Raw genomic sequence first — 13,923 nt, forward strand, 5'->3', positions numbered from 1 at the left:
TGCGGGTGGCAACCACTCAATGTGTCCCTTTCACATCGATGTTTCTCTCTCTCTCCCTCCCACTTTATCTGAACAAAAAATGGAAAAATGTGCTCAGGAGAGAATAAAAAGAAAAAAAACATCTAGGCCTAATCCACCTCTGCAACAGCCTTTGCTTGGCCGTGAAAATATGTTACCAATGTTGACAAAGAGGTAGTAAAAAACATGTCTCCAACTTCAGATTGGGATACATTTCTCCACAATTTTAAAAAAGATCCCCAGAAGAGGGGGTGGGGAGGAGAGATAAACCACAGAACTTATATGCATGTATGCATGAACAATGGACATGGACAACAATGCTACGGACATGGCGGGGAGAATGGAGGAAGGGGCTATCAGTGGGGGGGAAAGGAGAAACATCTGTAACAAAAATAAATAAATTGGAAAAAAAAAAAGTTCAGACTAAGAAAGGGAGATTACAAGTTAAACTGCTAAGCAAACCTGAAGTGCAAAAGTCAAAGTTTTCAGCTGCATTGAAAAGCATACGTGGTGCCCTGGCCCGTTTGGCTCAGCGGTTAGAGCGTCGGCCTGCGTTCCAGAGAGACCCGGGTTTGGTTCCCGCTAAGGGCACGTACCTCAGTTGCAGTTTGTCCCTGGCCCTGGTTGGTCGTGCAGCCACTCAATGTGTCCCTTTCACATCGATGTTTCTCTCTCTTTCTCTCTCTCTCTCCCTCTATCTGAACAAAAAATGGAAAAATGTCCTCGATTGAGTGAGGATTAAAAAAAAGCATACTTGGTAAACATTGTATTATGATTCTTACAAGTGGGAATCAGAGAATATATATGACACAGAGACAGATAAACTATATGTGAATTTATATCAACACTTTCTCATTCAAAAACTCTTCAAATCTTGAAAGAAGAATCGGCAGGGTTGGGACAGATGTCGCGCAGCTGAAAGATGAAACACCGAGAGATGAGGGAGATGCTGGGCGGTCAGCAGTCGGAGAGGCAACACACAGTGGGACGAGTTTAACGTGTGATGAACATTACATGTTGGGAAATAGAATCCGAAACACAAACATTGATTGCATGCAATGAGATCTCACATCCGATCCCAGCGACAATAAAGAAGCACAAATTACAGCACATGTATTCTGCATCGGGAGACTGCGCCCGCGGGGACATGTAAATACTGCCTAAAATGCTCATTACAATCAAATATATTAACCCAGTCAAATGAGTCCCCTAGGTCTTATTTCTTACCTGAGACTGTTGAGGTCAAGATCATCCGTATCAAAATCCAGAAGGGGCTGTGGAGTATCACTCGGCCCATGAGACTGCAACACGGACGAGCTGGACGATATGACTGTGGTCTGGCCTGAGGGATGGATGGTTTTGAACTGGAACTGGGGGCCCATCCACAGACGCCTGTGGGGTCCAGTGTGCGTTACAATCTCTACCTGAAACAGATCAGGAATCATGACTTAAACGTGCTGCGACTTTTGAGAGGCTTTCACAATCCCCGCATCCTGTCTCTGAACACAAACGTTCTCCAAGAAGCTCATTTTAACCAACTGAAGGAGGGACAGGGCACCCACAAGCAAAAGGTGATGATAATCACAGCCTACGTAGACATTCGCTATATCCCTCCTCCAGGTTTTCACACAAATAAACAAAAATTTCATTTTGTGTATTCGCACACAGAGACATACCAATATACATACATCTGTAAATACACATGCACACACACATACACACAAAACCACACATATACAAAACGAAAATCTGACTAGCGCCAGCTCCCCATGGACTGCCTTTCCCATTCGTTCTAGACAGTACTTACCACTCTGTGGGCCTGCACTGAATATACTACACCTACAATTCCACAGATTAAAAGTAATTCCTTCACTGGGGACCAAGCTCATGACAAACTTGAAGTTATTCTTGAACTATCCAAGGGAAAAAAATCTAAAATAATTTTCAACACCCAAAACCCCATTTATTTCCAAAATCAAATATTATAATAGTCACTATACTGCCCTCAAAATACCTCATTATTCCATTTTAAATTTAGAGAGGATTCTGTTGTCTAATTTTGTCTTCGAAACACCATTACTTATTTAGAGTGTTTTCTCAATGACCATGAACAGTGACACAGGTATTTTAAGGGCTGCAGAACAGTAAAACCGAAATGCTTTACGAATTTCATGCTTAGTCGATGAAGGGGGTTGGGAATGCTTCCAATATTAAATGAAACATGTTACAGACACAGCAGAGAGTAGAAGACCCTGGGTCAAACTTGAAAACAAACGTATTATATAATTTTACAAATGAGCAACGTGAATGAGAGACTAAATATGCAAACCTGTGGTGAAAGACTACGTCTCAATGTCTAGTAATTGCTACATCATGTCTGCGAACGTACTCTATGAAACTGACTTGCACGTGCCTTCCTCTGCCCTGAGTTCCTTTATATTTAATCACATGTCTCTGATTGCAGTGATTAATTCTTAACAAAACATAACGGAAAAGGTTCACAGAGTGCAGCTCCGTGTCTGTAAGTGACTGAAGGGCAAAAACAGCATCGTGGTCTTGGAACAATATTCGCATTCCCACCAATCACGGGGAGACGACTCAGATGTAGGACAGTGATTTCTGCTTCAAGTAGCTGTATTCAGCAATGTAAATTAGGCCACAGAGAAAGCATTCTGTGTATTTTGAGCTGCAAACCATCAGTGTCGCAGAGCCGAGAGGTAAACAGATGCCTGCGCAATTTCAGAGGCGATGGCCAGATGTTCCCATTCACTCTCCTGTTGTGCGCACTACAAACATATTGTGTGGACGTTCACACTGACAGCACACATGACCCCTTTTCCTAACTGGAAAGTCGGAGTGAAGGACAGTGGTTTGTTTAATGGCCTTTTTCGTCGTCTTCTTCTTCTTTCACTTTATTGTATTATATTCGAGAAAGGATGTCCCTCTACATGCCAGGGACTGAAGCACAGACCCTCCTTCAAGGAGCTTTCTGTGGGCATTGTAGGTGTGATGAGAGGTGTCACCTAGATGGAATCCGATCCTCCAGTGTCCAGATTCCCTTGGTTTTCCAGGCTCCCCGCCCTGAGAAAGCAGTAAGACGGCACCGGCCTCCACGGAGGCACCTGTTTGCTGAAAAGCCACTGGATTGGTAACCTGAGACAGGTCGTTAACTTCACCAAATGATGTCAGCTTTGAAGCAGACATAACAGCATTTGTAATGAAGTCACATGTAATCTCATCATTTTGAAATCTGCCCAAGTATCTTTTATTTCAAAGCCCTTGAGATGAAGACAGCTTCACCTGGCGGGAGGCAGGGTCTGCTGCAGCGGCTCAGGATGGCTCGAAAGCGCGCCGGCAGCGGCCCTGCGCGGCCTTGGAGACACCCAGTGCTGCACCCCAGGGCGCGCAGGTGAGAACGCGGCAGGTGAGGACGCTGGTCTGCCCGAATTGAAGCGCGGGCCCAATATTCAGAAAATGTTGGCTCCTCAAAACAAATCCTAAAGATTACTGAATGGATTCACTGTTTTAACAAGGCCAATTTTTATTTTAATCCAAAGTGTCCATCTAAAATCCAAGGTCCTAACAGATAAAAATTGGAAGACAGGCAATTTTTATGCTCATTGATTGAAAAGTAATGTACACACACATGTGTGTGTATAAAATATATGTGTATGTATCCCTGCAACAGTATTTATGAGAAATTCTTAATATGGAAAGACAATTGATTAGTTACTAATAATCCTAAAATGAGGTCCCAGTTCTGTCGATTTTCCTTTAAGGAAAATCATTTTTAAAATGCAAGAATAGAAACAGACAATGAATTCCTATTTTCTTTCCATCTTACAAGCCAAATATTTCAAAGTTTTACCTGAGAAAGCCATTCTTCATCTTCCTGCCCACTGTGGTCAGAAGCTAAACTATCGTAGGACCCGTGCCGAGTAATGGGCCCAGGACTTCCAGGGGGAACCACTGCAGGAAAAAGAAAACATATTTCAACAACCTGAATCCATGCAATGGAAACATAAATGTGGGCACAGCCATCCTGGATACTGCTGGATACTGTGGTACTTTACAGGATAAAATATGACATTTAATGCACAAAAGCAATTCAAATAATTAATCAACAAAAAAGACTGAATTTCCTAATAATAAGAAAGATCTTCAATTAAGAGTACACTTTGGCCCTGGCCCGGTAGCTCAGTTGATCATAGCATTGTCCCGATATGCCAAGGTTGTGGGTTTGACCCCAGGTCAGGGCACATATAAGAATCAACCAATGAATGTATATATAAGTGTAACAACAAATCAATGTTTCTGTCTCTAATAAATCAATAAATTTTTAAAAAATCACACTAAAAATATCTGCAGGAATTTAGTCATGACATATATCACTGTAAAAGAAATAAACAACTAACTATATCTTAACAGCACACATACATTTAAAAGCAGGGACAATTCCCTTACACATGCATCAGTATACATCCTAGAGTTCAGGATTTGGGACATTTAGATCACCTCTAATAAAAAATTAATACAGCCCTGGCCGGTTTGGCTCAGCGGTTAGAGCATCGGCCTGCGGTCCGGAGAGACCCGGGTTCGGTTCCCACTAAGGGCACGTACCTTGGTTGCAGTTTGTCCCCAGCCCTGGTTGGGTCGTGTGGGTGGCAACCACTCGATGTGTCGCTTTCACGTAGATGTTTCTCTCTCTCTCTCCCTCTCACTCTATCTGAACCAAATATCATAAAAAGTCCTCGGGTGAGGATAAAAAATTTTAAAAAATAAAATAAAAAATTAATACAATGCAGTTCCTATAATTCAGGAAGACATCTTTAAAACAAGTGTCAAACATGATTTCAAAAGAGTTTTTCATATAATTAGAAGACATATTTAAAAATGATTTTTAGAGAGAGAGGAAGAAGAGGGAGAGACAGAAACATTGATAAGAAATAACATCAATTGGCCACCTCCTGCATGCTTCCCACTGGGGATTTGGCCCACAACCCAGGCATGTGCCCTGACCGGGAATCAAACTGGCAACCTTTTGGTGCATAGGGTCAACACTCAACCACTGAGCCACATCGGCCGGACAAAAAGGCATACATTCTAAAAAAAAAAACACTTATAAGTCCTGAAACATTTCATTTGTGGGGAAAAAATTCATTTTCTTGAGACAGGCTTAGCCTTTCTGTAAGGGATGGGAAGGCTCTTCAGTTCATCTTTAACATCTTTCTTAACATCGAGTTCAAATTTCTCTTCCGGCACACTCCAAAGAGCTCTGCCCTGTGCCTGGGCTGGTTGACACCAATCCTCCTGGGAACCTGGAAAGCAAAGCAATCTACTCTGCGACTGCGTGAAGAAGCCAGCGCTGCATAGGCCACAGCCCAGCAGCAGATTGGGGAGCCATGTGTGCTCCCTTGATATATCAAGCTCCCTCCACCTTGTTTTCAGTAAACCTCTTCTCCTGAAAGTTTCGCCTCCTCTCCTGATTCCTCTCTTCAGGTGGGTGGAGCAAGAAACCCTCCGCCGGTGGCAGCAGGATACAGGCTTAAAATACAAAGAGTCTAGCCCTGGCCAGTTTTGCTCAGCGGTTAGAGCGTCGGCCTGCGGTTCGGAGAGACCCCGGTTCGGTTCCCGCTAAGGGCACGTACTTCGGTTGCAGTTTGTCCCCGGCCCTGGTTGGTCATGCGAGTGGCAACCACTCGATGTGTCCCTTCACATCGATGTTTCTCTCTCTCTCTCCCTTCCTCTCTCTCCCTCCCACTCTATCTGTACAAAAAAATGGAAAAATATCCTCGGGTGAGGATTAAAAAAAAAAAAAAAATACAAAGAGTCTACTTTCTCATACAAAGAGCAAATGTTGCTTAGGCAAAAAATAATTCAACAACGATTTACTGAGTTTCTACTATGAATCAAATGGTACCCCAATAGAGCACAGGCTCTTCTTTTTAAAGTCCCATACTATTATTTGCTCAATTTTATTATAAAATAGATCATTTTTAGACCAATTTTATAGTCACAGCAAAATTAAGCAGAAGATACAGAGATTTCCCATACACTCTTTACTTCCATAGATCATTTTAACAGTAAGAGAAATAAAGCAATAGACTGGAGGGAAAGAGAGAAAAGAAAAAGATGGGGAAAAGGAGAAAGAAAAGTAGATACAAACTAAAGAAAATGTGGAAGAAATAGAAAGGAATGAGAAACAGAAAATAATCTCATCATGTCTACCACCCAGAGGTGTGTGTATATACGTCTACTCAAGCATTTTCCTTAGGCTACATTCCTAAAAATGATGTCCAAGGATATGAACCTATTTAAATTTCCTAATGTATATTCCCAGAGTTATACACTTCCACTAACAGTGACTGAGAACGCCAATCTCACTGACTTCTTGCCGGGAAAAGTTATCTTGAACTAAATCTTAATGTAACATATAGAAATGAGGCAGCCAGAGTTGAGCCTACAGCAAGATTTTAAAGGAGCCCTGGCCGGTTTGACTCAACGGTTGGAGCCTCGGCCTGTGGACCAGAGAGTCCCAGGATCGGTTCCCGCTAGGGGCACGTACCAAAAAAAACAACAGCAACAAAATTTTAAAGGATACATACTCACAAACACCTTACCGTAACCCACTGGGAGAAAAGAAATAGCAGCTACGACAGTCAGGCATCAGAAGGGGGAAGAGTATCCTAGCATAAGACTTGCAGCAGTGACAATGATCTGATACTGCTCTTCAGATCGGCAGTTCTACAGCTGACAGGCATGTGGCACAAGACACAAGTGATCATCAAAGCACAGTACCCAAAGCCCTGTGATTTTTTTAAATTGCTATTTTAGAGAGAAAGGGAGAGAGACAGAAACATCGATGTACGCCCCCTACTGGGGATGGAGCCCGCAATCCAGGCATGTGCCCTGACCAGGAACAGAACCGGGACCTCTCAGTCCATGGGACAACGCTCAATCCCCTGAGCCACACCAGCCGGGCGCCATGATATTTTAATCATATCAGGAAGAAAAGAATACCATAACAATCATCTATTTAATATGTAAGCATCCTCTTGGAAATAATTTTGGTGTATACTGCAAAACTGATAAGCAAAAAGTCAATTGTTCCCAAACCATGTCATTTTTTAAATAAAAACCTTGTATATTAAATTATTAGTACAGAACAAGAAAAACCCTCAACCCCTGATCCTTATATACTAGTCAAGAAAATGACTAAGGATAAATACCTAGAGGTCAGGACAGACTCTGGTAAGCAGCTGAGGGCACAGAAGACTTTACAGAGGCAGGGAATAGGTCACGCTGGTATTTGATGGGAGAGTGTTACAAAGACAGTATCAAGTACAAAGATTCTGAAATGGGAACAAAAAAATAATGTTTCTACAATATCAGGAGGCCAGTGTGGTTGTGAACTGAGGCAGTTTGAGAGTAAAGGTAAGTCAGTAAGGCAAAGGGGGCAGGAAGGAGGACCAGCAGGTAGTTCAGGGCATTCAAAGGGAAAAAAGAAAAAAAGTGAGGGTAATGTGATAGAAAGATGTTAAAAAGTCTTAAAGAGAAATAAGAACTTATACCCTTGTATAACAAACTAGTACCTAATGTGAATTTTTCCAGGAGTTTACCTTGCATTCTATATATGCCAAGCCTAGACTAGTACCTGTCACCAAATAAGCACTCCCTAAGTATTAGTAAATGGATGGAGTTTTGGATTCTGGACTAGGTAATGACACCAGAATGGTTAGACTCTTACTTATCCATCATCAAAATGGGATAAACTTACAAATAATCCAGCGGCAGGCATGGGACGAAGAGTAGTTACGAGTGGGTGAGACTGAATGACGAGTACATGGACAGGCATTCTAGTATTGTTTTCCAATGTTGTACATTTTTGGAATGTTCCACAGTGAAAAGTTAAATAAGAAGAAAAAGGAGAACCTTCCTCCTCCTAGCCTTCCTCTGTTTTCCAAAGAAAGTGGTAAAAATACCAAGTACAGATTTATGAAACATTAAATCTAAATCTTGATTTCTAAACAGAAATTGTAAGAAGAGTTCCCATACCCTATGTTCACTTCAAAATAGTTTTCCAATTAAGTGCTCTGAAGCATTGGGAAGTACCAAAATATAAAAATGCAGGTCTGGTGAGATATAATTTTTCTCAACATGAAATCAATATCTTTCCTTCTCCCTCAGATTACATTTAAAATGTCCCCAATACAGGTAGGAAGAATATTCCATCTCCACCCCCTTGGGCAAGCAATGATATACCAGGTCACAATGAAACAAGGTTCAAGACGACTTCCTGCGGCTCCTCTGGGGTGCTGGCTGCTGGCGGCTTTGAGGCTGAGCTCCTGTGTGGTGACGGTGTCGGCGGCAGCTAGAGGTTGGTGTGATGTCTCGCATCATTTTACTCTGCAGACTACCAAGAGGCCAGAAGGCAGAACGTATGCTGACTAGGAACCAGGGCATGAATGCATGGAAGGCGTTTGTAAGATGTATGAAGAACATCTGAAGAGAATGAATCCCAACAACCCCTGTTACATAAGGTATCAGCCAGCTGTTTGAGTTAACTGATGATCTGGCAGACCTCAGCTGCATAGTTTACCGAGCCGCTACCCAGACATACCAGCCTCATAACAAAGATTGGATTAAAGAGATCTATGTGCCACCTCGTGGGCAGGCCCAACAGGCTGGGAAATAGCTGTGTTGGAAGCACTGGGGGTTGGGGGTGGGCTTGGAACACAGGTGTGTCCAGCGATCTGTAGTGGAAGGTTTGTGTTATGGTAATCCTGTTTCCGTTTTGGGACATTCTAGCCAGCATTGAATGTGTTGGATGAAATGTAAGGCTCTTGTTCAATCTGCACTTCCATCACCCCCTTTTTCCTCCTTTTTTTTTTACTTCAACATTATAATGATGATTTAGAAGTTTTTCTTTGTCAGTTAATGCTGGTTCCAACCCTTTAAAAACTGTTCATATCTGCTTTATATCATTCACTGTATTAACCCTTCTTCAATTTGGACTGGGGGGTGGTAACACAGTTTAATTATGTCCTAAGATAAAGTCTTAGTGAAAAACAAAGAAATGATCTTCAGAGATATATATATATATATATATATATATATATATATATATATATATATTTTTTTTTTTTTTAAAGTTCAAAACCTTGATCCTGGGATAAGGAAAAAATATTGAATGTATGACAAGAGCAAAACTTCCATGCTCTGACCACTCAATTATTAGGAAAGATATTCTGAAATTGGAACAAGAGGACCCTCAACAGAAAGGCGGCGGGGGGAGAGATTCCCAAGGAAGAGCAGGAACTGGCAGCATCCCAGAAGGAGTGTTAGGGATAAACAGCTGTGAAAAATCACATCTCAGAGTTCAGGAGGCAGCAGGAGATCCCGCGGCGCAGAGTAGGAGAGGTGTGCACGCACAGTACAGCCAAGTCGGTGACGACCTCTCCAAGTTCCGCGCGAATCCGTTGAGAACACTGCTTTGTGTCTAAGAGTAGTATGAACACGTGCCAGAGACCTGACAGGTTTTGAAGTAGAAACAAGGATGAATGCTGCAGAGACCTATATGAAACAGTAACCAAGGATCAGGTAGGGAATTGGGACATCTCAGTGGTTACAACAAGAATAAAAAGTCCCCAACTCTCCCATCTCATTATCTTTGTACTCTGTGAGCCCTATCAACTTTAGATGCAGTTCTGGATGGGGTAATAATGGACTGAGATTACATTTTCCACACTGGTTAGAATGGAGGTGCAAAAAAGAACTTGAGAGTTTATTTATAGAAATATGAGTTATGTATCTTGCAAGCCTGAGTTTAATGAACAAACATACATAGCTGCCTTCTACCTAATGAAAAATGTTTAGTATGTTTTACGTTCCAACTGTTCTTAATCATTAATAAACCTGAGACGGGAAAAGTATGGAATTCTGAAACAGAAACTTCTGCCATGTCCCATCCTTACCTCTATCCCTACGAGTGAAATAAACCTATCCATCTAACTGCAAAGGACACACTGTCAATTGGCTTGAGAGAATATACAGGCATGGGATCAGCGAGCAACGGCAGGACGCGCAGATCATCGTGAGGTAACTGTGAGCCACGCTTTGTTTACACTGTTCTCAGGAAAACAGATCATGCTACTAGTGAGTAAATAAAAGCTAAAAAAAAATCACTTAGTGTATTTTGCTGTCTTACAGTGATATATTGGGGGGGGGGGGTGTACACGTGTGTTTCTATATATATATATTTTTGTTTATGTGCAAAGCAAACAAAAACCAATCTGCTTCAGTGCCAACCTTTGCAAACTGTCCTGTTGCTCTAAACCCACAAAGAATTCCAAGTCAGCACAACAACGTATGTAAAATTCTGAACAAAAAAAGTAAATGGTCTCTTGATAATGCTTTTAAATCTGAATTCTACATAACAAAATTCTCAACATGCAAAATGTAAAACATTAATTCATAATATTACTTCTCAAATCTATAAATAGTTTGCATGAGTTGTCCAGTTTTGTATTTTTAGATGTCTTCTGCACTATAATGTAAGTATCAATGGGTATAGAATTTTTACAAATTATCCACATAAATTACAGCATTTATGAATTAGAGGAAGTTAAAAGCATTGATTTAGATGCTGTTAAAACTATAGGTATAAAGTATACGCTGTTCAAATAATGCTAAATTAAAGCATTATAAACATTGTATTAACAGACATTGGAAATAGCTCTGAAGCCCCCTTTCTGACAGGGGTTAATGGATAATGGAATGGATATAGATTAACACTTATAGGTTAGGATATGTCATTGTCAAGTTTCCAAGAATGAGTTAGTCCTGGGAAAATTTTAAACCTGTTTTCAGGGTGTTTTCTCCAAAACAATGGCAGTATACCCTCAAATTTCAAGGAGTCAAATTCTTTATAAAATACCCAGAATTTTACAGCTGCCTCTCAGCAAAGTTCATCTGCAACAAATTTAATCTTCTGGTTAGAAAACAAAAGATGAGTTTTTATCATTAGTGTATTGACTATACCTTATATTAGGGCAGGTAATAACTTTTCTTAGTGTATTCGACATGGTTTAGGTAGTCAGGGGGGAAAAACAAACTCCTAACTATGGAGTTTACAACAGGGTACACAGGGTCAAGGTGTTCCATTAAGATGAAAGAATGAAAAAAAAATAATTATTTGCTCCCAGCACCATTGGCTTTTAAAGCAATGAAAGAAAAAAGATTTGACAGTGCATATCAAAGTTAAAAGACTAACCACATCTGGATTATAAGCATCCTTTTTACATAAACTAACACAAAACATAATATTGAACACAGGGCAGTGCTTATTTATAAAACCAAAAAAGGGGAAATCCATTTGGTTCTGTTCTGTTCTTGTTCTATTCTTCCCTACCTTCCTTGAACTCCCAGTAATAACTTCTCTTAGCTGGAGCTCTGGAAGCTTCAGAGGACACAGCTAATGAACTACAGGTTCTGCTGCGAGTGAACTCCGTGCTCCCAAATTTAGGAGACGTTATAAAGCAGTTCTACTCCCTGAAATGAATCTCAGCGCTATTGCATCAGGGAAATCTGCTTCGCAAATAAGAGGGAAAACGCTGATCCAAATGCTACCTAGTTATATATACCCAATATAAGACTCTAGACCAACTATATTTAATAAAAAAAGAAATTGAAAAATGGTATCTAGTTTTTTTATGTGAGATATAGCTCTGGGCTTTAGCTTCTGTTGAAAACCCTAAAATACGTTCATATGCTGAATAAATAGACCGGGAAAGAAACTTAGAGTCGTTCAATATGAAGAAACAAAGATGGATGTAAAGGTTTTTATTTGGAGAACGGAGTGCGAGCTGGGTCAGTGGAATCAAGTGTACCGCAGGTTCAGGACCAGACACAGCTTTTGTCTTCCCCTCCCCACAATGTCCCCACAAACCCTCCACAAACAATACTGCTCTTACCATGCTGAAGTCTTTAGTGGGGACCTGAGAGGTGAATAATGTTGTGCCAGCATTATTCGGTCCTTTAGGTTATTTAGGGGAACATGCTGCCTTTTTCTAGCAACAGAGAAATTTGTGAGTTAAATGACATCATGCTGCCTTGAATGAAACAGCTCAGGCTCCAAGTTCACCCAAAGGCCAACAGTGATAAACTCTCATCCAAGGACAAACTTCAATATATTTTGGGTACTTATTAAAAACAGCATTTATAAAGCGGCCATACAATAAGAGAGGGCTCTTGACCAAACTCTGTTTCTGATCATAAAGCACTCAGAACCTGAGGAAGAAATTCTGCTTGGGAATGTAGTTTCTTAGTGCAGAAATGAAAATCTGCCTTTTAAAAGGAAAGGCTCAAAAGACCATCCAAAAGCAAAACAGTCTCAGGCAATTTCCAATGAACAAGCAATTCACCAAAGGGAACACACCACAGCCAACAGACAGATGTAAGTAGCAGTAATTAGGGATTTGCTCATTTAAAGTTATGCTTCCACACTATCAAACCGGCAACAATTAAACCCTGACAGTTTTTAAAAATAAGTTTTTAAAAGTGAGAAGGCTCTCGCGTAAAAAGTAACACACGTAACAACCCTAGGAAATGGGCAGCACTCTCCTTCTTCCTGAAGGCCTGCCTCCATCTCTACTGAGGTCTAGAAGGAAGTTCTCTCTCTGATCTCTACCTGTCTCGACTTAGACGCAAAGGAATTCACTAATTCCACAAGAGAAGTTAAGCAGCAGCACTACACGTTACTGGCTATCTGAGGACCCAGTGCCGAGCCAGCTGAAGACTTACAACCCACGCTTCACCTACGTGATATGTTAAATGATCAATGATGATCTTCCTCGCACCCTGACCACGTGGCACCACAGATGTTCTCCAATAACGTTTACCAGCAGTCAGTCATTGTACATCTCTGGTTCCACTTTCTTTTTATTCCACATCCCAGAACAGTCACAGGCAATAGAGAGAGAGAAAAATGACATGTCTGCATTGCCTGGAGATCACAGATTTCACTGGGTGGCTGAAACACTGGGTGCATCTCTTCACCGCCCTGCCCGCCTACCCTACCCTAACCCCAAAGTCCTAGGTAAGAGTCTCACAGAAGACATAAACTAAGGAGCTTTGACCTGTTATTCCTATTGCCATAATGGTCATTGGACATTTAGCATCTGGACAAATTGGACCTGGAGGTAGTCTGGAAGGCTTCACAGTTTAGTTTGGCTCCTCCCATAGCCCCAAATACCATAAAACAATGGCTTCACACTACAGGCAATCTGTCCTAATATACTAAGAACTGAACAGACTGCAATAATCCCTTCAGAACATTTTCAATGAAGGTCAAGGTGGAGACTATTTACCTGGAAAGATGTACACAATGACTATTTGATGTGAGTTACAGCCACTCAATTCATCGTACAACTGCATTCTACAGACATTAAAACAGCAGCAGGAAAGCTAAAAAGTCAAGCCAGCTTCCTATTTTAGAGGATCGTATTATGGGTACATAATACCTTCCATGTAGATTATGGATGACAACTTTTTCTTACCATAGTTTATATAATCTACGCAGACACCGAAATCTAAGTAAGAACCAACCCATTCTTATCAAAGCTCAACTGCAGTTACAGCGGTACCTCTTGAAAGGGGATAAGATGGCCAAGGACGATGGATTTTCCACTAACTAGTCCTTGGTACCTACCTTTTCATTGTGCAGGCCATATACCTGTTTAAAAATAAACGTTTATTTTAAACGTTTTTTTGGGGGGGGAACCCACTCAAAATTTGGTATGGTTAGTGTAGCCAACCCAAGAAATCAAGAAAAGAAAGCAAAGCAATCAGATGCATATCAATGAACGGTGGAAACAAACCAGTGCACAAAACAAAGGCTGAGCTTAC

General features: G+C 41.1%; 1 protein-coding gene and 1 pseudogene across 14 annotated transcripts in view; one reads left to right on the forward strand and one right to left on the reverse strand.

Moving 5' to 3' along the window:
• BCAS3 (BCAS3 microtubule associated cell migration factor) overlaps nucleotides 1-13,923 on the reverse strand; it is a 517,634-nt gene that overhangs the window by 259,938 nt on the left and 243,773 nt on the right. For all 14 annotated transcript variants that reach the window (XR_004960281.1, XR_004960283.1, XR_004960284.1 and 11 more), the window contains 2 exons: nucleotides 3,887-3,987; nucleotides 1,246-1,442 (listed from right to left, as the gene is read on the reverse strand). Coding sequence is in view for 9 of the 14 variants with exons in the window: in XM_036268042.1 (XP_036123935.1) it covers nucleotides 1,246-1,442; nucleotides 3,887-3,987 (298 nt within the window). In the remaining 5 variants the exon portion in view is untranslated. The remainder of the gene's footprint in view (nucleotides 1-1,245; nucleotides 1,443-3,886; nucleotides 3,988-13,923) is intronic.
• On the forward strand, nucleotides 8,290-8,713 carry LOC118633977 (annotated as a pseudogene).

Source organism: Molossus molossus, unplaced genomic scaffold, assembly GCF_014108415.1.
Source record: "Molossus molossus isolate mMolMol1 unplaced genomic scaffold, mMolMol1.p scaffold_m16_p_19, whole genome shotgun sequence".
Classification (NCBI taxonomy): Eukaryota; Metazoa; Chordata; class Mammalia; order Chiroptera; family Molossidae; genus Molossus; species Molossus molossus.